The following is a 21,234-nucleotide window of genomic DNA, read 5'->3' on the forward strand; positions in this document are numbered from 1 at the left end:
ATCCCCGTGGCGCGGGGTTCCATGTTTTCTTCCGGCACAATCCGCCATCCATCCGTCTATATCACGTCCATGTTATATTCAGTACGTGTATATACATTATCTGTATCGGATAGGCCTAAAACAAGATTTATCTATAAACAGTTATCTCAACAATCTTATTCCAACCACACGTTTGATGTAATCTATTCCTCTTGCAGAGAATTTTATTCGAGTTTTATTACATATTTAATTCGCCGATTTTCAAATAAAATCCACTATATTATGACATTTTTTAATAATGGCGCTTTTTATGTATTTTTTATGGGATTTATACAACTTTGTAGATGAATCTTTTTGAAAAAAATAAAGTTAAAGTGTACGCATATGTGAATGTGTGTATATGAGATGTTGGATATAATGAATATAGAAATAATTGCATATTTACTTGACGAAAAAGAATGATGTATTTTAAAATTTAAATATCCTTCAAAATTGTACATATCTCTTTCAACATTTTTATTTTTATTCATATAAACTTTGTGTGCCTGTTATATCCTTTTTTTTTTTTATAAAAAATAATATTTGTTACTTGCATCGTAAATTAAAATATATTCTGAACGTAGACGGAATGTCATTTTTCTTATTTCAGCATATGTCTATTTACGAACAAAACTGAAAATTTTATATACGCATATACGTGAATCACGTACACGGATTTTTTTCTGGGGGAATGGGGAATGTTGCTCTTCTATATTTAGAGAGTGCAGTTTATTTACACAGTCGTATAACTGCATATTGGTGGATCTATATCGCGAGTCATCAGCGCGGTGTCGCGGGTTAGCAGAGATTTTTGACAATATTCGGAAATGTTGAAAATTGAAATGCCGCCGCGAAAAATCAGGTATGATGTTTCGCAACGAAACGAAAACACATTTGGTCATCGTTTTGACACATCTCAATGTTCCAGAAAAATAAAAATAAAAATTTCTTGTTAATGTAGTATATTTTATGTTAAAATGTTTCTAAGAAATATATGATAGAAATATATATCTATATACGGTAGATATATTAAATGCGAGAAGAATACGCTGGCAGATGTTCGTGGTGACAAATACCTAACTGTTCGACTAAAATGGGACGTGATAGATAGTATGGGATGTAATTACCTGTCAAAGTGATGATTTTATTCTATCTCTACATCTTCTTTCACATAAAGACGCCTGGCACTTAAAATTTTTTCGATTTACCCATCACATAATCCTTCACTTTTCTGTACGCAATTATTGTGCTTCGCCATATCACTATGTATATATACATATATAATGGGTATATAATTAATAAAAAATAAAAATGTCAAATAGAGAATTAAAAAGATGTGTATATAAAAATCCGGGTAATTGCTGGGTGTCAAGGATCGTTAAACGGTGCATAATGCATATAAACGCGAAAGTGGTTGCGGAGCTGCTGCATAGCGGCAGTGACTCCGGCGCTTTAATGGTGTCACCGTCGGTCGTGTCTTTAACGATCTCTCGGTGTTCGCCCCCGGTGCGATTAATAAACGCGCAGTGGATAGATACCGAAGGTCGTGCATATATATATATATATAAATATACATATATATATATATATATATATATATATATATATATATATATTATATTTATATATATATACTTGTATTATATATACATATTCATATACACATTGCCTCCGGGATACACGAACGCGTCGATAATGGATTATGGTCGCGCGCGGATATAATAGAATATCGGGCGCGGAATAGCTCACAGATAAATGTCGCGATAACGACAGGTAGGCCGCGGGTATTACACCGCTCCATCATCCCACCCTCGATTACGCGGATCGATCTATCGCGTGCGGCGTCGTTTGTTTGCCGACCCGGAGGCTTCCCTGGGACAAATGATTCCGTCGCATGGCAGCCATTTTACTTTCTCGCCGCTCTCTTCCTGTCTCTTTCTCTTTCTCTCTCTCTCTCTCTCTCTTTTTTTTCTCTCCTACATCAGCGGGTGCAACATCGGTAGAATTGGTTTTCCTTGTTCACTTTTGCGGCCGCAACGATTTTCACGCCGGTTGTGTTTCGCGCAAGAAGTTCGTCGGTTTCTCTAAGCGGAAACATTTGTCGGTCTCTTACGACGCCGCGTAGAGTATGTCGTAGGTGGGATTATTGCGGCGAGACCGGGGCGAAGCTGCCACACCATTGAATTCCTCATCTGGCAGCGGCTATTACTTTCCGCGATGAGAACTGTCAAGAGGGAATCGTTACACGGGGTAGATTAATCGCTGCCAGGAAACCGAGGAGCGAGGCGCAAACCGTGTAGCTCCGCGATATATATGTGTGAACGTATAGGTATGTGTGCGCGGCGCGTATATGTACACGTTACTACGTGGCTTCACCATCGTCGCTGTGAACGATGCACCCAACCGATTACACACATCGCATCGACTGCATAGTGGAATATGCAACCAGTGTCGATATATTCGCGTGTTCTTAATTCTCGCGGCGGATTGGGAGCAATTAACTGTCACGTTACGTAAATAAGTTATGCGCTAATATAGAGATTGTAATAACATTTATTATTAACAAAAGAAGCTATATATATTAAGATGTGTTTTTTTTCGCGCTAACCCAGCAATCGCACGTTGTCTATCTTACGATCTGAGCTCGCGTCGACGCGCTGCGGACTCTTTATTCTGAAACACCGTTCGAACGGAGTATCTTTTTTTTCAAAAGATGTTTTCCAAAACATTCTGAATACATGTCAGTACAGAGGTCGATACACCTATTTGGAGAAACGCACATCGCGCAACTCGCTAACACGCTTTTGTCGCATGAAAGGACATAGAATCTCGAGTGTTAAATATGTTGTATCGCAGAATAATGGTATATATTCAAGAAACATCGTTACCAGACTATCGTTCGAGAGCAACGTTACAGCAAATTTTACATAAATAATAAGTCAATTTTTCCCCACGGCAATTACGTTATCGAATAATCAACGACTATTCCCTGTTACAAAAAAATCACAATTGCTCGTCGCTGAGAGACTTTGCGAGTGCAAACATTGTTTTGATAAATTAAACAAAATCTTGCAACTTACATATATATAATTCTTTTTGAGAAGCTTAGAGAAAGAGAGAGAGAGAGAGAGATAGATAGAAAGAGAGCAATATTTCTTTGATAAAATCTTTTTAAAGAACAACACAGAAAAAATACAAAGCGAGTTGATGTATCATTTGATCTTATTTGGAAAACAAACTGAATTGTACCAACATTACATTACCAACATATCTCGAATAATTCATTATTTGGATACGATGTAGCTTCCCTCTTGATATTCGCCGATAGATTTATTATACTAACCTAGTTTCGTGTGTCGCGTGTACAGGCCGAGTTGTATACATCTCTCGGGATACTTGACACACAATCGTCCGATGTATCTCAACTCCTTTGTGGCGTTCCGATTTCACCATGTACGTACGCCGTCGATTACCAATTGATACCGTCGATATCGTGTGTATCACGCGGCGAATGTGCGCGCAAGCGACGGAATTATTTATCGGTTCTCCCGGTAAACGACTTACGACCGCAAAAATCGCGGAGCTCGGACCCGGAGGGCGCAAATCGGCATACAAGCAGACCGATTTTATCGAATGTAAGCTCTCCCATTGTACGCGCGCGCACAATCTTTTTTATTCGTGTGCCACCGAGCTGCTGCGGCGAGATAGTCGCAGCGCTTCGAACGTTGCAACGTGAGTTGTCGGCGCGGGGAAGTGGAGGGACGAGACGTATCGTTGTGGGATAATCCTCCTCTGCCGGTGCCGGAGTCTATGGGGTGTCCGCGCGCCTAATATGGCGGCTTTATTATTTAACGTGCGTCTAATGGGGAGTTCCTTGTCCCGCAAGCCTCGTTCGCGACGTATCGCGCGCATTGTACGAGCCAGTGTATAGTCGCAGTTATAGAGGTTTCACAGTTGGGCAAAGAGACCTCTTTATGTTCACTCGTGTTTCTTTTTTTTTTTTTTTTCGTCTTATTCGAGTCGACAGGTTCTCTTTTGCGATATAATGTATAAGCTTGTAGGTATATGTTGTACTTACACGAGTATATTATATGAGATGTACATTTGTCCGAGCGCGTATATGTTCTCTTATTGATTATTACTATATACTACAAACTTTTTGTCGCCTGAATGTAAAAGCCGTCGAAAATCACCTGTCCGGATAGAAAGTAAAAAGTCTCGACAACGTTTACACGTGAAGTCGCGCCTCAAGTCTGCTCTCTCTTTCTCGAGAGAGATGTATCTATATATATATATATATATCTAGATATGTAGGTACTACACTGCAGAACACTCCTATTATTTTCTCGACGGTTCTTCTACTTCTCTCGCGCAAGTGGTTTCTTATCGGTAGCGATCTGCCGGAGCGCAGAAGCAACGCTCGCTCGGACGGACCGATTTACGGAAAGTCGCCGCCGTAGATCCGGCAGTCGAGTAGTCAATTTTCGAAAAGCCGCGGATCTTCCCCGTGCGCACACAGGAGTGGCGCCAACGGGGAAGTTCCTCCTAAGGGTGTGTGTTTACAGAGGATTCCACTCGGTGTAGTCCCGAAGATGAAATTTCAAAAGGGAGGAGAAGAAGGAAGAGGGAAGAGATGTATGTCCGGGAGGAGAGAAGAGAAACGGGATGAAACAAAAACTTGCGGCCAGAAGGAGGCGGGGGAGACTCGTTGGATGACGGGACTCATCTGCGCGATGGCGCCATGGCCATTTGTTTGTTTTACTTTTCTGGGCCAGACCTCTGGCTTCTCTTCTCCCTATATAACCCGACCGATCCTCCTACGGACGTAACTGTAGGTTAATGAGGTCGTTAACAAGGGTCCCACTAATTCCGCTATCCTAGTCGGAGGCAGCAAGCGAGCGTCAGCATCTCCTTTCCTCACACTTGCGAGAGATAATATCGCGCCTCGTTGCGGCCGACACAGATTTCGGGGAGCACTTTATATAGACACGTCGTAAACGTGGAGAGTAGCTAAAATATTGTTTGCATTACACGCGCGTATAAACGATTACAATTATGATAATATTGATATTAATGCACAATTGAATTTGTATAAAGTAACAGTGTGATTTATTGCAATATTGACCGTCAACTTTTTGTTCCCTTAAAAAATTCGATTGCGCGTCGATCTACCATGAAAAATAAAAAAAACATCTTTCATCACGCGTGATGAAAGATTTTTTTTTTCTCGTCAGAACGTTAAACGAGCTGACAGAGAAAATATAGTTCGCGAAAAGCGAATTTATTAAAAAATTTCTCGGCCGCGCGCGCAACGACCTGTCCGTAGGTAGGTACGTTCATCTACTGCACGCACTTTTTTCCGCGGCGGCAACGGCGGCGGCGAGAAAAATCTCATCGTCCACTTTATATTCAAAATAGAAGAGATTCGTGCCGACAGGCTTTTCCAATGCTACGCATCTCTCTCTCTCTCTCTCTCTCTTTCTCTCTCTCTCTTTCAAGTATTCCTCGGGAAAGCCTGCTACACATCGATTAAACGTTTCGCATATTTTCCGTTGCTCTTTCTCTCTTTCTTTCACATCCGCAACTTCCGTTTTTCTTCGTTCTTCGCGGTCTTCGCTTCGATATTTCTCTCTTCACGCTCTTCGCTCGTATCTCATTTTGACGCGTACACTTTTCTCTCATTTTCTATCCGTTCTCTTCGTCATTTCTGTCTACCGTGCAACGCTTTCGAACTTCGTTGCCTTCGTTGTCGCTTTTACTCCCTCTTTCATCCGCTTGTCATTCCGCTCCCGTTTCGACACCGTCCGCCCACCAATCCACCCTTGTTCTCCATCGACATCTCATTATTATTTTTCGCACGGTTTTCCACGCGTGCCGTCGTTCGGCCGGCCGGCCGATAAAATTTCCCGCGATATTGTGTTTGGCATTATCGCAATCATAAACGCGCGCGAACACGCCGCCGGCCGGCCCTTTCGCACTCTTCTCCTCCCTTTCCCCCTCCCCTCCTACCTTACACGCATTTCCGGGGGATTTGCGTACGCGCTATTCCAAATTTATATCGCGCTTTTAACAGCCGACGCCTCCGCCGTAATTTCGCGTGCTCGCGCGCTCTCAAAGCTGGTCAACCAAAACGCCGAGCGGCAACGAGTGGCGCTTTGCCGGCCGCGACATTTGTAATGTTGCATTTCATCCAAAATACGCGCGGGAAGAATGCACCGTGATGCACCAATAATTCCACGAGTCGTTGGCGATTTTGTAAAGCCCATTGAAATTTGCAATCGACAGTCCGCTCGTGCATAAGATACGTAATCGCGGGACAAATACGCGTGAGATATATTGTATATATCGATAAGTTTAGGATGATCACGATATTTCATACATCATGTAATGGCAAAAAATTTCTTTTGAATTTAATAAATAAATAAAAAAATTCCAAACACATTTTTGTAAGTAGATTTCTTAAAAAAACTGTAAAGTACGTGCGTATATAAAATCGAATACAAGACAAATATTCATTTACATTTTGCGCTAAAGATAAATTTATTTTTCTCAATAAGAAACGAGAAAAATATAGAGATTAAATTTATATGAATTTAATATACTTCGTGGGAATAACTCGATCGTCGCGTTAATGAAGAATCCTCCCCGTCAAATGAAGTCTATTATCGCGCATGTATTTTAGTACGCTATTTACGGGGTGGTGCAAAAAAAAAGTCACACTCGCGACTAAATGCACTCGTGATCGTTCTATTCCTGCTGTCTTCGGGGGTGGCATTCGTCAATCTGTAGGATGTCAAGTCGCCGACATTGCAACGGCGCCACGACGAAGAAAACGATGAAGAAGCGCAGGAAGTGCCCGGGAACTCGATATCGGGCGAAATACGTTTCCTCGGGCTGTTTGTTATGTTACATCTTAGCTTGGCGAATGGGTGGGCCTTTTAAAACGCCTCGTTGTTACATCGAACACCGGGAAAAGTCTTTTTATTTCGCTTTTTTTATGCACGTGAAAAAAAAAGTTTAAGGACTGTGATATTAGCAAGTCACTTCTTTCCGAGTTTTTAGTTGCATTGAACTTTTTGAAAACTATCAATCATGTGCAAACAAGAAATAATTAACTTTCTTTCGAGTTGCCGACAGACGAATGAACTATTAAATGTAACAAGTATCACACATCGCGAAAACTATTCGTGACTTTTTGAAAAAGGAACACTTCTGACTACGTAGAATGTAATTACAAAGGCGCCAATACCAGGTAGAGAAGAGAAAGAATTTTGACAGAGAATAAACGTGACTTTTGCCGACAACCCAAGATTAGCAACGGAGTTTTTATACTTTCCGTTTGATGTTACGGAAAAGAAGAATAAGATATCGAAGTTACTTGGTTTCGCTCACAAAAAAGATCGAGTTATTTGATCATTTGTGTTCTGAAAAGAACTTTTTCATAATTCTCATGTAAATGTAGTTATTTTTTTTAGAAATACTTCTAGACTCATTGTCAGTAAGGTTTTCGATTTCTTTCAAGTTGATTTCATTATTGTTATGTCAATATATATATTTACAAGTCTTTCTCGCGTTACTGAGAAAATGCGACGAGAAAATAAAAAGCATTCATATAACCATTTTGCTTCGTATTACAATAATATCGATTTTGCACTCGGAATTCTCAGTTTTCAATTATTTTAATTGTAAAAAAAGTAATTTGAAACCTAACATCTTGCGACAAATGTGACATGATTTGTTTATTTATGACGGAGACAAATTCAAGAAATAAAATGAAAAAGAGAGAGAGAGAGAGAGAGATTGTAAACTGTTATGTTGTTCGCTTATATTCGGCACCACGCCGATAACTTGACGACATGTGCGGAACACACAAACATTCCGTCACACATTCGAACTTACGACAACTTGTCTGACGCATCGCGCGACCGGGTCTAGGAACAGCCAGTGAGTATATTTAAAAAGCGTATTTTCGCCCATTCACCATTGTGCTCCTGCGAATGGACACTCTCTTAGCTGGGACAGAAACGCGACGAGATCGAAAGATCGAGGTGTATTGATCGTAAGCGGCTTGGCTCGTGGGGCTTACCTTTTGTGTACGCGATCGGTTGTTGGCTGCGCGCGTAAGTTCACACCTTGACATAATCGGACGTGTTCGGACGTGCGGACACATTTGGCAACTATTACGGTCGTGACACTTACACCCCGCAGCACAGCCTCCCTTTCATCCAAAAGGCGACTACACAAAAATCTCGGCATCGCGCGACACGCTCGCGAGCAAACGTGAATGGGACAAGCAGAAAAGCACTTAGATCGTTGGAATATTTCTTAAATCATTACTTTTCTTTGGTGAATCTGATAAAATCTTATGTGTGGAAAATATTTTTCAATTCAGAATTTTACTCTCAAAAACATTCTGCAGTTCTGAGAAGATTGTAATTGGTACATCTTTATGCGAAATTCTAGATAAAATTCTACTTTGTGACAACAAGTTGTTACATTATTTATCGCTTTTGCATTTTGTCGAAGGCCGTTATTATTGAAAGCGTAATTGCAATATTATATGTATAATAACCGCTTCCCCTGATTTACTAGTTAAATCTTCAACCTGGCTGACGCACGAGGAACTTGGCGAGGAACTCCTGCGCGCGCGAAAAAGCCGCTTGCTTTTCTTTTGCGGTCTCGCGCGTAGTGCGTAGTGTGTGCGCGCGTATACTTACGCGCGCGCAACACACATTAACGCGCGCGCGTCCGTGCGCGCGGAACCCGTGTTGTATATACGAGGGTTCCATAATATAAGTTCATCGCGGGCGCGCTGATGCGTACGTAATCCCGTGGTGCTTACCGATAGCATCACCAGGGTTTTATTTTCATTATTCATTTGTTCGGTCTCTCCCCATAGACGGACCCGGAAAGCTTACACATATAACCCCATGTTTCTATGTCGGTTTAATCAGATAAAACCCTGCCGGCGAAAATCGGCGGGCACTCCGCGGCATGCGGCTGTTTTCGGCTGACGCGACGCTTCGCAAAACGCGCGTTCGCGAATGCACGCTCGTCGTCGGCTGCAATATGGTTTAACATGTAACGGAGACAGATGTCTGTTACTGAGAGAAAAAAAAATCCGAAACGAAAGAAACGCGTAACATCGTAAGAGAATTGTCGATAAGATTGTTGCTGACGGAGAGGGTTTAATTAGCTGGCGATAATGTCGCGAGATGCATCTCTTATGAATGAGATAATATTCTCGCGTTAAAAACAAAAAAAAAAACAAAAAAAAAAAACAATTCCGTGACGTTGTCAGAATTGTATCGCGTGTTTGCTGTATCGCAATATCTTGTTATTATTAAATGTGCGAAATAGAGCTCGTAGAACGTGTATAATTATTCGTTGATTACGTTAAATGAATCGGTGTGATATTTAAGCGCGACGAATTATGCGGCAACTTGAAAGCAACAACGTTGTGTGTATCATATGTGTTACACGTATTACACGTAACGCGTGCGAAAGTCACCTGGCTCGCTAGATGCGCTCGCTGTGCGCGTATATTTTTTCGCGCACACATCGCGAAACTTCATCAAATTCTTTAATTACCAAGTGAAGGATGATGTAGGAAGCGTGAGAGAGTCACCGCCGGAAGAGTGGAAGAGAGAAGAAGCGAGGAGAAATAAGAGGAACGTAATTAAGGGATTAGCTTAGTTAATGCAGACGCTGGCTTAACGAATCGTTATATAGAGGGCTGTTGCAAAAATATGTTTCGTCGAGCGCCAAGTCAGCTGCGCTTGATTAACAAAGCTCATGCATCAAAGAAACAAAAACTTCGCACATGTAAAACAAAGTAACAATGATAACGCAACGTGCCTAATTTGTTTTACAAATATACGGCGATTTGTTTTTTTATCCATATCGCGACAAATTTAAAAAAATATCTTAAAAATTTTATATTTTTAAGATATTTTTCTTATTAAATATTTGCATTATCATTTTTACAATAATACGGATGTATTACGTGTGCGTAAACATATCCCGTGTCAAAAGATAAATGGAAAATAAATTCCGCTTAAAGACGAGCTCGTTCTGTAAAACGTTCTTGTCCCTCCGAGACCGTGAGCACAGCGGGATATTGGTTGTCCCAAGGTGTCGATGTATATCGTCTCGTTTGGTTAAATAGTCGGAAGCAAGTATCTCCGGCCGTCATCGGGTACGAGAAATATCGCCCACGCTGTTTTTCCAACAAAACGCCAGCGGGGATGCTATCCGGGCGTCTTAAGACCGGAGCGGGAGGGATCTTCTCCACAGTCGGGAAACACGATATTCCCCGACATGGCCTGCCCACGTGTTTCGCGTTGACCGTTAAAATTCGCCTCCGCACACGCTTTCGCGATATCTCCTGTGCTGGTAGGCGGTGTATTATTTTTCCACCGGCTCTCGCCAAATTGGCTCGGCACGGAATCTCGAATTACTCGACACTCGACACCGCCGCGCGAGGAGGGTAGAACTTGTATCGTTTACCTCCTCCCTCTGTTCCTCTTACCGTTGAAACCCTCCCCCTTTTCTCGTTCTCCCCGTGTGCCCCGTTCTTTTTTCGAGGTATGACGAAAAAAATATTTCACACAATGTTTCAAATTCAATTCAGTCGCTTTATCCGCACCAGTTCCGACCGGGAAATGTCGCTGAGCACTCGTTGGTTCGAAATGACATTACGGAATGCAAAGAAGATACAAAGGGGTGTGCGGATAGTAAAATTTTGCGTAACATTTTGATACTTTGCTCTTGGAAAAATGGAAAAAAAAAAAATAAATAAATAAAAATACAATAAGAAAGATAAAGTTGAACGCAAGTTTAGAAATTCTCTCTTGAGCGCTTTTGTAAATTGTTTCTTTGAACAATGAAACGAATACGAAAGGAAACGACTAATTACAGGTGAATTAACCGAGGCAAAATGGCGCGTGAGACAAACGAGATCCACCACGCCCTAACGTGTCCATTTCTTTGTGCGGAAAAAAGGCGTGTCAGGCAGTACAAGCTTAAAAGAAGTATTGCACATTTATGTCAGGGTGTACCTCAACACGGAGAGTTATTGTAATCGCGAGCTTCCGTTCTGCGCGGCGCGCATCTTCCTCAGTGATTTTTTGCCCTTCTCTCTTTTGCATATTGCGATTCCCCGATAATATCTTCCCATCCTTGCCCATCGGGTCTCTCTCTCCCTCTTCCCTTAGCTCGGGCGTAACCCAATAGGCCTCCCATAGGAAGATCATACTTCGATACAAAAGCTGATCGCTACATCGCACGCGATCACGACGCACGTCACGTAAACTGACGATCTTCATAGCACCATTTGCTGGCTCATCGTATAACACGCCAATATTGCGCCCCTTCTTGAAACGGACCGCGTAATGTTCCTTAAAATTTCACCAACAACCGCGCACCAGTATCTATAATAATTGAATCGCAAGCGTGTGATCTCACGAGTTCATTCAAACTCTTTTTCGGCAATTTTTTTTTTTTCAACAATCCGTTAAGAAGTGCCTTAAAGGTTCTTTGATCATTCAATGTTTCTTTGTAGCAACTTAGAACGGAAAAAAAAAAAAAATTCGAGAAATACATTTTATATATTCTTTTCTAAAGCAAATAATATCAGAATGAAACTCGTGTTCGGGGGTTGACTTCGGTTCTAAAGCCCGCAGAAAACTCCTCTCGGCCGTAAATTGGAAGCTCGGAGCAGAGACTCGAACCCGTTGTGGCGTACGAACCTCGTACGATTTCAATTAGCCGCGTGCGTTCTCAAGATGCCACGCAACGATAATTCATGCGTTTCAAACTACGCGCGTCGTTATGCGGAAGACGATCTTGTCCGTCATTCAGGGCAAATGAGCCATTGCGTTCTTTGTATCCACTTTTCTTTTGTGCAGCGGCAACAGACGCGGCGCGTGGAACAAAGGTAAAGGGGTTTTCAAAACACGCCGCGACTCTTACCGAGAGAGAGAGAGAGAGAGAGAAAGAGAGAGAGAAAAAAAAGATAACACGAACGTTTTATTCGACCGCAGGAAATTTTTCGCGTTATTATTGGACGCACTGGGAACAACGTCGCGCCGTTCGCGACTCAACTACGACTTCTTGATCATTCGAGTTTTACAAGGCGTGACGAAGAGTAAATTTGTTCGTGATTCGCTTTAATGTGTCCAAATACGCAATTAATCAACGGTATATATCTCTGATTAATTAATTACTATATTGTTTATATATAGAAAACTTAATATCGCTCAATGGTGATTTTTTAGACACACGCTTGTATCAGTTTGTTTTTATTTATTTATTTTAAATCGACATATAAATGTGTGAAAAAAGTAAAGCGACTTTTTTTTTATGGGAATGAATAATTTTCTATATCTAGTTACCGACTACGCGTTACATTATGTTACTTCAAGTAACTTTTACATTAAGAGTTTCTTGAATAGATTCGATGAAATTTGTCTATTATGAGCGTAATAACTTTTTGTATACTAGTGAGAGTTTGTTCTCTTTCTGATTTGGCTTTATTCCTCGTTGCGATCATGCGTCTCAGATACCGTCAATATTCGAACCAGATCGGTGTTCGACTCCACGACGTTTTTGTAACTGACACTGTCCTGGTTCCTTCCCTTGAAACTCCAACTGCTCGTCGGATGTCTGAACAGGAATAAAATTGTAGCGATGATCAGAGAAAGAAGCAGTATCGATAAACACACCCACAGGATCGAATAAAGAACCGATGAGTCGTACTCGCACTGCAGCTCGTAATTTGGTACTTCAGTAAGGAGCTTGCCGTGGTGTCGATCCGGTGTGTAACATCTGTACGATACACAAACACATAGATATATTTTACGACATAAAATAAAATCAGATTTGCGATAACACAGTCATGTGATACTTATATTGTTTGCGCCACAATAAATAAAAAATTAATTAATTAAATTTCCTGTTGTGAACAAACTAAAAAGTTCGATATAACGAAGAGAATTTTATTTCACGGAATTCTCGAGACATCTACAGGCAAAGAGACCAAATTCGACGAATAATACGAGATGTGAAATATCGTTGCAATATTCTATTTTACAATATATTTTCGAGATAGACATTTGTGGCAATTGAAAAAATATTAATATCAATCAAGCGAAGAGGCAGTGGAGAAAATTATAGCAACAAAATAATCTTCAATCTATTGTATCTTCAATCGATATTTCTGCCAACTGAGAATAACATCGTGTTTATCTCTCACCTGATATTTTTACTAAAATTCTTGGTCAAGTTCACCGAACTATCGATCCAGTTTAATTTGCAATCGCATTTCCAAGGATTGTTCTCGAGCTCGATTACGGACACCCGATTCAGCAGTTCCTGCAATTTCTGATCCAACGTCTCAATGTTGCAATTCTTTATCGAAAGGCGCTGCAATCGTGGCAGCACGTGGCCAATCTGCAGCCCGGGGCTTAGTTGAATCAACCGTCTGCAACCGATCATCGATAACGTTTCCAGATTGGTCAAGTTTTCAAGATCGCTCAGATCAAACGACGTTAAATTCGACATATCGTTCAGCCACAGTTCTTGTAGCTGCGGTAGATACAAATTCTTGAGACTCGTCACTTGCGTGCCGGATAAATCCAATTCTCGTAGATTTACTGGCAGTAGAGGTATCGCGTTGATCGGATTCCATGATAAATCCAGAAATGATAAGTTGGTCAGAGTTTTGAACAATTTGGGCGAGAAATACGGCGCAGATATGTTCCTCAAATCGAGATGCTTCAGTGCTTGCAGATTCAAAAATGCGCCTTCGTGTATACCGTCTCCTATAGGATTACTGGCCAAAGAAAGATATTCCAGAATCTGAAAAGAAGGAAGTTAATTGCGATTTGTTTTTATAAAAACGGACAAGAAACATCAAGAAGATTAAAAATAATTTTTACTTTTTAAAATACGCTAGAAAATTTATATTAAAAATTTAACAGTAAAAATTAATATTTTGGTTTTTTAATTACCGTTAAGTGATACAACATGGTTTCATTGACGATGGAAAGTTTATTGTAGGAGAGATCTAATATCTTCAGCTTTAGTACTCGGTCGTTGAGCGCATTGTCATCGATATATTCTAGTTTATTGTAGCTCACGTTCAACATTTGCAGATTATATTCCTCCTTACAGAGGAAGAAGAATCGTTGCAAATGATTCTGGGACAAATCCAGCGTTCTCAATGTTTCCAAATTGGTGGAACAGTCTAAAAAACTATCGAACTCGTTTCCCCTCAAATTGAGATCCGTCACGTCCTGAAGCTTAATCTGTGACTGCAGTTTCACGAAAAAATCTTCCTTCTTTAATTTGCGAAACGACAGGTCGACCTGCAACGCGAATCTCTCGTAAAATAATTTTTATTCATAAAACATTCGAACATATCTGCGATCGAACGAGACAATACTGAAGCTAATAATTTTTAAATCAATAATGTATTGTGTTAAAAATAAACAAAACTTTTCTTTCGAAGATACATATAAAATTTAGAATGTGTTAGATATATTTCTATGCACATATTTAAAAAATCACGTGTAACAAGTGTTTTCTCTGTCTCTTTCTTTCACACACACGCGCGCGCGCGCACACACACACACACACACACACACACAAGAAAACATGAAATTAAAAGAAAGTGATAAACACGACAGGAAGTTGATATTTCCGATACAAAAGCTATATTTGATATAACATTGTGTGTCTCGGAAAATCGTAAACGATCGTCGACAGCAACGGGTCTGATCTGTGATAACAAACTTATATCGAGGAAGAAAAAACCCACCATCACCGTTTTCGGCGAAACGAGCGAAACGAAGACGGCAAAAAACGTCAGCGATTTCAGCCACATTGTGATCCCAGATGATAATTATCCGTTTAATTGATGTTCGGAGCGATCCGATAGAATTCGATTGACAGACCGCACCACCGAGGGACCACGCTTGGACCTCGCGTGGACTACGTTTTCTACACCGCAATCCGATGGAATGGCAATGAATTCATCCGCGACACTCTTTCGTCGAAGATGCAATCCCGAATTAAGAGGGGAGTACAAGAATCATCTGCATTATTATTACGATGTACTCAGCACTTCGATTAGCAAACGTTTTACTTATCCGTGATTAATGCTTTTCGAGAAAAGGACAAATTTTCACTTTATCCCAATAATCCAATAAATCCTCGTGAATCTAATCAATAAACATAAAATTACTTAGTTAAAATTATAAATGATAACATAACAGGAAGTAAAAAGAGATGTGTTAAATGTTGCAAATATTTGTACACAATATTTGTAAGAAATAATTTTATTATAATTAAGAAATTAATTTATAATAAGCAAGAGATTGTGTTTTTCCAGCTACTATATATTTCTCGGTGAATTGATAAAAAACTCGAACGATATACTGAACTCGTGTATTAGTCTTTTACGATTACAAGCAAATATTTTTTTGCAAAAACTCGGCCGGCGCCGCGACTCTCGCGTTTAATTTAATCCGTCCCCGGTCAGAAGTTCAGAATCACCGAGGCTAACGCACCGCTTTCCGATAAAGTGGCGATTAGGAGCCGATATACGGCGCACGTACACATACCCACTGATTCGCTCCCGGCTCGTCCCAGTGCTCTTCACTTCGTCAACGATTAATCGTACATAATTCTTCAATTAATCACAGTTTCGACCGATATCGCTTCATTTAAGCGAGTTTACGAAATGTACGATGCGTTGGGACGCGATAAATATTAATGTTACATCTCTTCGTGACGAGACTCTCGCTAGAAATGTTAGCATATCTGCTCCGCCGTACAAAATAAAAAACACAACAGCTATGAGCGATAAACCTCGCTTCTCCGTGTCACGCGTCTAACGGCGATAATGTTTACGCACTTGTCACAAGTTACGATAATTGTTACGAACCGTCGAGAGATATTTGTAAATGCAGAGATTACGATTTCTAAAGATTACCATTTTTTTTATTTCAAGAATATTAGAAATATAGATTATATTTTAAATTATTTAATAACATACTTTATTATATTAAAATTATTTAATCAATCGATATATTTTTTTCGGAATTTTTTATAAAAATATCTAGTTTTAATATTCGAGCGAGAGACAATGTGATATGAACATTTGAACATTATATACACTTTATTTTTACATCGAAAAATAATGTTTCTCACATGGCACATTGCACATATCGGGTCAGCTTAGCAAAAAATTAATCGTGCGAAAATAATAACAACAAAGTCATTAAATTCAGACATTTATTCACGGAATCGTATCTATTGTTTCGCGCTCGTCGCGGATAACAGCGGCTGGTCTTGCACGATTTATTATAACAAACGGTGCGATATTTCCAAATGCATATACAACGATAACAGAAACAAGAAGGAAAATATCGTTTATTTTTTCGGAGTTTGTGGGGTGCTGGTGGCCTTGAAAACCAGCGGATTCGACACGCGAAATATGCTGGGCAACATTGTGGCCAATGTTCCGAACACTTCCTCCGACATTCCCTGTAAACGATAACGCTGTATATTGACGACATATGTTTTCTTTTTTGTGTAACTATCGTCGGATTGTTCTTATCTTACTTTCGGCACGAGAAACTGCAGATTCTTCAACTCGGCTCCACCCCAGGACGCCATTTCGATCATAAATCCTTTCACGCACTTAAAAACTAACTCGGCTCGTTTCGTGCACCAGGCAACCGTCATATCCTACAATGATAGAACACATAAACACCTGTATTATGTTTTAATTTATTCAGAAATTATCCGCCCCCTCTTCGAATTATCCAAGCGATAAATGTTTTACCTCTGACATTTCGTGGACGAGTAGAACGGGTATTGTCAATGTCGTCACATCGTTGCAACACGCCGTCTTCAAAATATTTCTCAACCCCAGTATGGCGGGATGTCTCGAGTTGATATCGCCTGAATTGTAAATTGATTAACGTATCAAAAAGCATAAATAATATTATGTTTATTAGTTCATATCGCATTCGTGAGACGTGTTTGAAAATGTTTTACCGGATCTCAGAGAATCATTTACGACCATGTGGAAAACCACATGGACCTGCGCCAGATTGGAATGCCTCGTGATAAAAACGTCGCCAGTTTGCAAGCTCTTGCTCGTCGTGGATTTCTTCGCCTGCGAACAACGCAAATAAATTTTTTATGTACACAATATTAATCACAACGTTACAGTAAATTTTGATAAACATCGTTGTCGCGTACATGAGGATCGCTTCCTTCCCTGTAATGCGCCTGTCTCCAGGCAACGGCGTCCTTCACGTCCTCACGAATTTTTTCCAATTGTTCGTCGATCGACGGAAAATGAAATTCTGTCGTCAACTGACATATCGAGCACAATTCTGCAACGATATATTGCTTAAGTTTACAATAATAACGTGCAAACGGTCGATGACAATCAGTATACGACAAAAAAAGCACCTTTCGTTATTCCGGAATAACTGCCTAAATGATTATCGCTTAGGAGAACTAATCCGCACAAGTCGTTCGAATACAATCCTAAAGCTGTTTGCAATCTTTGCGGCGTCGGATCCATGCTAAAATTCAATGCGCATTTTTATTATAATCGATTTTTATATAAAAGAAAAAAAAGATATTGTATATTAAAATTATCAAGATGCACATAAGTCAGATATCTGTTATTTTTTTATTTTTTTTTTTTTATCGAGATCATACCCGGATTCGCTGTTTTTCGTGCGACAAAAATCGAGCACGTCGCCAGTTAATATGCGTATGTTGTGCATTTGTTTCATTTGAGAGCCTAAATGTATAGTGAAGCTTTCTTCTAACAGAGGATCGGTCGTTTGTTTTTCTTCGCTGTGAACGAATTTATCTAAAGCGGGACGCAATGGTGGCAGCGGTATCATGGGCGAGCCCCTAAGAAACGTGAAATGTATTTTTTTTATAAAAGTATACAATCACTCAAGCATTTTAGAAGAGAAATCCAAGATGCGGAAAAGATAAAAACCCTACATCGGTGTGGACACCATACTAGTCTGTTGCTCCTCGAGCAACCTCATAATCCAGTTTCGATACTGCCGCCGTTGATCCAGTCGCAAAGCATCGATTCTGGATCCCCAATAGCCCTGCAATAAACTTTGCTCCTCGAAATGACGGCCCGCCATGTCGTTTATGGACTTTTCGGTGGAACCCGCTTCGAGTGCCTCGACGGCAACGCGCATTTCATCAGTTTGTCTGGAATTTTTACACGATCCTTTGTTCTTTGCATCAAAATATATTTCTTTTAATATCCAGATAAATTTCAAAGTCACATCGCAATAGATAGATATTTTCTAGTTTTATGTTTAANAAAAAAAAAAAAAGACTAGAACACAAAACGATAAACAAAAAAAAATAAAAAAATATTTAAAAACTCCGAAACGTATTACTAACTTTTGCGTGAGATTTTCGTAGTCGGTATCTCTCAATTGAATTACTTCAGTGACATCCCGTCCGAATTTGTGTTCCGCTTGCAAAATCGGTTCCAACGACGGAGAATGCACCAGTCTGTGATACGCTGTGGCAAACAACTCCTCATCCGTAGTTCCGATGGGATCGGAATATTCTACCGTTTTTTGTTTGTATATTCTCTCCCAGGTTTTAATTATGTCCTCTAAGTCTAGAGCGCCCGTTTTCACGGTCTCGATGAGTTTCTCCGCTTTTTCGTCGTGAAACTGCAGCGTAAGCTCTTTGATAGTATGCTGCAGCGTCTTTAACAAGTCCGACTCTACGTAACACGGTAGCTTGAACGACGACATTATACGATGCGTCAATTCTTTTACGGAACCGTGATAGGGTATTTTTATTGGAATTTCCAACGTGTATTCCTGATTTGTGGTGCATGTGGGAAACTTGTAGACACAAATCTTCTCAACGTATTCCTCTTCTGCTTTACTCATTGTCTTCAATAACATTTTACTTATTTTTATTCTTCATATAGAAATTTTGTAGCAAATTTATTATGCAAAAGGACAGATATGTTCTTAAAGTACAAAATGATATGTTCCTAAGCAACAACAGTTATAAAGCAATTATATGGAACGATTAATTACAGATTAGAGCAATAAATACCACATAATTAACTCTTATCAGCATGTACGCCGACATTATGATGTGTACTTAAAAAGCGAGTTGATACATTTATCCTATCAAGGTCGGCTTTCACAATTTTGCGGGTTAAAAGGGCAAAGATAATACTTAGCAGCAATATTCGATGTTTATTGTCTATATTTATTTTGATAGCGACGGTTAATTATGAGTTGTAATTAGCTAAAAATTTGATGACACGTGTAACACAAGTTTGCGAAGACTCGTAACAAAAAGTTAATTACATACAAAATTTATAACATAATATGTAACACGTAAGTTTCTTGCGTGTTACGAGTTTTTTTAATTATAACTTATGCAAAAAACTGTATGCATTGAATACTTTTGCAATTTACATATGAAAGTAATTTTTTTATACGATTTAGTTTTTATTTCAAATTTCGATTTATATGTATTTCGTCAAATAACATTCCGAAATTTAAACAGCAGATACACAAAATGTTTTTTAATTTAATTAACATTTCAATTTAATTAATATTTTCTGAAAAAATTTATATTTGACAATATCGGAAAATATTTTTTATGTATTACATCTGAAAATATTTCATGTATTTTATCGTTTCTCACTTTACCGATTCACGGGGGCGCTAATGTAAGCTACAAAAATGTGACAAATGTCAAAGTATACACGATGCACAGTAAACAACATTTTGTACTTAGAAATTATATACATAAAATAATATAGTACTTACATTCATTGTTTAATTATTGCTACGTGCGTCAATATGTTTTGTTTCAATCACAGTTGGTTTTGTCAAATCTGCAAGCAGATAACATGTAACCTCTAAGTTTTTTGTTGCACATGAAAGTTCTTCGTGCTGTCATCGAACAAATGATGCAACTTTGTAAATTTTATAGAGCATCAAAATATAAATAGATTTTGCGACTCTCTTATCCGTCACTTTAAGAATATGTTATCTATATGTGACAATCGACAACTCTTTAACGCCCTCATGACAATTACCAGAAAGAAAACTAAGAGCGGCCAGAGCCATATGAAAAACCAGTAGCTTTTACGTCCTGTAAGCCAGCGCTATGTTCACAGGCGATGCACATTGGTAACTACATAGTCATGTTCACGAGCGACTTGTCGGTGCGTACGCTATGTCCAAACGTGGAGGGATACGCACCGACAAATCGCTCGTGAACATGGCTACATAGTTGCCAATGTGCACTACTCGTGGACATAATGCTGGCTTACAAGACGTAAAAGCTACTACAGTTTTTCATATGGCCTTTGCCGCTCTCAGTTTTCTCACTGCAGAAAAAGTTTTTCTCTCCTCCCTGTCACGTAACGTTATTTGGTCACGTTTTTAAAGACACGTGACCAAAGTAAAGACTTCAGTCACGTGTTGTTTTTACTCTTCTCCCTGAATGAATTACCTGACACAATTTAAAAACCACACGGTTGTGGACATAGTACGGAATAGAACCATGTTCGTTTGAACATGATGTATGTACCGACAAGTTGTTTGTGGACATGGCTACGTAGTTGCCAATCTGCACTACCTATGAACAAAGGAGTGCACCATATCGTTCCGCTCCAGGGGAAGTATTTCTCGAAAATTTCTCCTCCAGCTGTCCCTACTACCACGCGCCGTTTTCCTCCAATCTCGGGCCGCTGGCGGAGATCGAAAGAGTACGGCGCGCGGTAGTAGAAGCAGCCAGAAGAGAAATTTCAGAGAAAAAGTTCCCTTGGAGCAGAATAATACGGTGCACTTCTCGTAATATTGCGCTGGCTTACAGAGCAAAAAAGCGATTACACATTCTCTTAGACGTTGTCTACAATAAGAATTTAAGGTAAGACTTAGAGGTGGTTTATAATTGCCCTAACCGCTAACTTAGGCTAGAGTCCCTAGAACATAGAGTCTGGCAACTTGTTTCTCAAAATGGCGTCTTTGTATGGTGGGGATGACTCGTGGGCGCGACAAAATTTAAATTTTCTAGCAATATCAAAGTACGTTTACACACCACATACGTCTTCTTACAACAATGATGATAAAAACATTATCGGTGATTTAAAAAAAAAACAAAAAAAAA

The 21,234-nt window shown here is 39.7% G+C and overlaps 2 protein-coding genes across 2 annotated transcripts; both read right to left on the reverse strand.

Moving 5' to 3' along the window:
- Positions 1 to 12,310: 12,310 nt before the first annotated feature.
- On the reverse strand, positions 12,311 to 15,829 carry LOC109857978 (leucine-rich repeat neuronal protein 1-like). The gene is made up of 5 exons (XM_020434803.1): positions 15,645 to 15,829; positions 14,840 to 15,242; positions 14,031 to 14,387; positions 13,274 to 13,878; positions 12,311 to 12,846 (listed from the first exon to the last, which is right to left on the reverse strand). The coding sequence occupies exons 2-5, from the start codon at positions 14,903 to 14,905 to the stop codon at positions 12,552 to 12,554; spliced, it is 1,323 nt and encodes a 440-aa protein (XP_020290392.1). The 5' UTR covers positions 14,906 to 15,242; positions 15,645 to 15,829; the 3' UTR covers positions 12,311 to 12,551.
- A 349-nt stretch (positions 15,830 to 16,178) lies between these two features.
- On the reverse strand, positions 16,179 to 20,171 carry LOC109857977 (protein C12orf4 homolog). The gene is made up of 10 exons (XM_020434802.1): positions 19,887 to 20,171; positions 18,481 to 18,989; positions 18,061 to 18,282; positions 17,764 to 17,964; positions 17,509 to 17,624; positions 17,293 to 17,429; positions 17,086 to 17,206; positions 16,871 to 16,989; positions 16,648 to 16,773; positions 16,179 to 16,569 (listed from the first exon to the last, which is right to left on the reverse strand). The coding sequence occupies exons 1-10, from the start codon at positions 19,890 to 19,892 to the stop codon at positions 16,456 to 16,458; spliced, it is 1,671 nt and encodes a 556-aa protein (XP_020290391.1). The 5' UTR covers positions 19,893 to 20,171; the 3' UTR covers positions 16,179 to 16,455.
- Between the last annotated feature and the right edge of the window lie 1,063 nt (positions 20,172 to 21,234).

Source organism: Pseudomyrmex gracilis, unplaced genomic scaffold (genome assembly GCF_002006095.1).
Source record: "Pseudomyrmex gracilis isolate BER0280 unplaced genomic scaffold, ASM200609v1 scaffold_179, whole genome shotgun sequence".
Taxonomy (NCBI): domain Eukaryota; kingdom Metazoa; phylum Arthropoda; class Insecta; order Hymenoptera; family Formicidae; genus Pseudomyrmex; species Pseudomyrmex gracilis.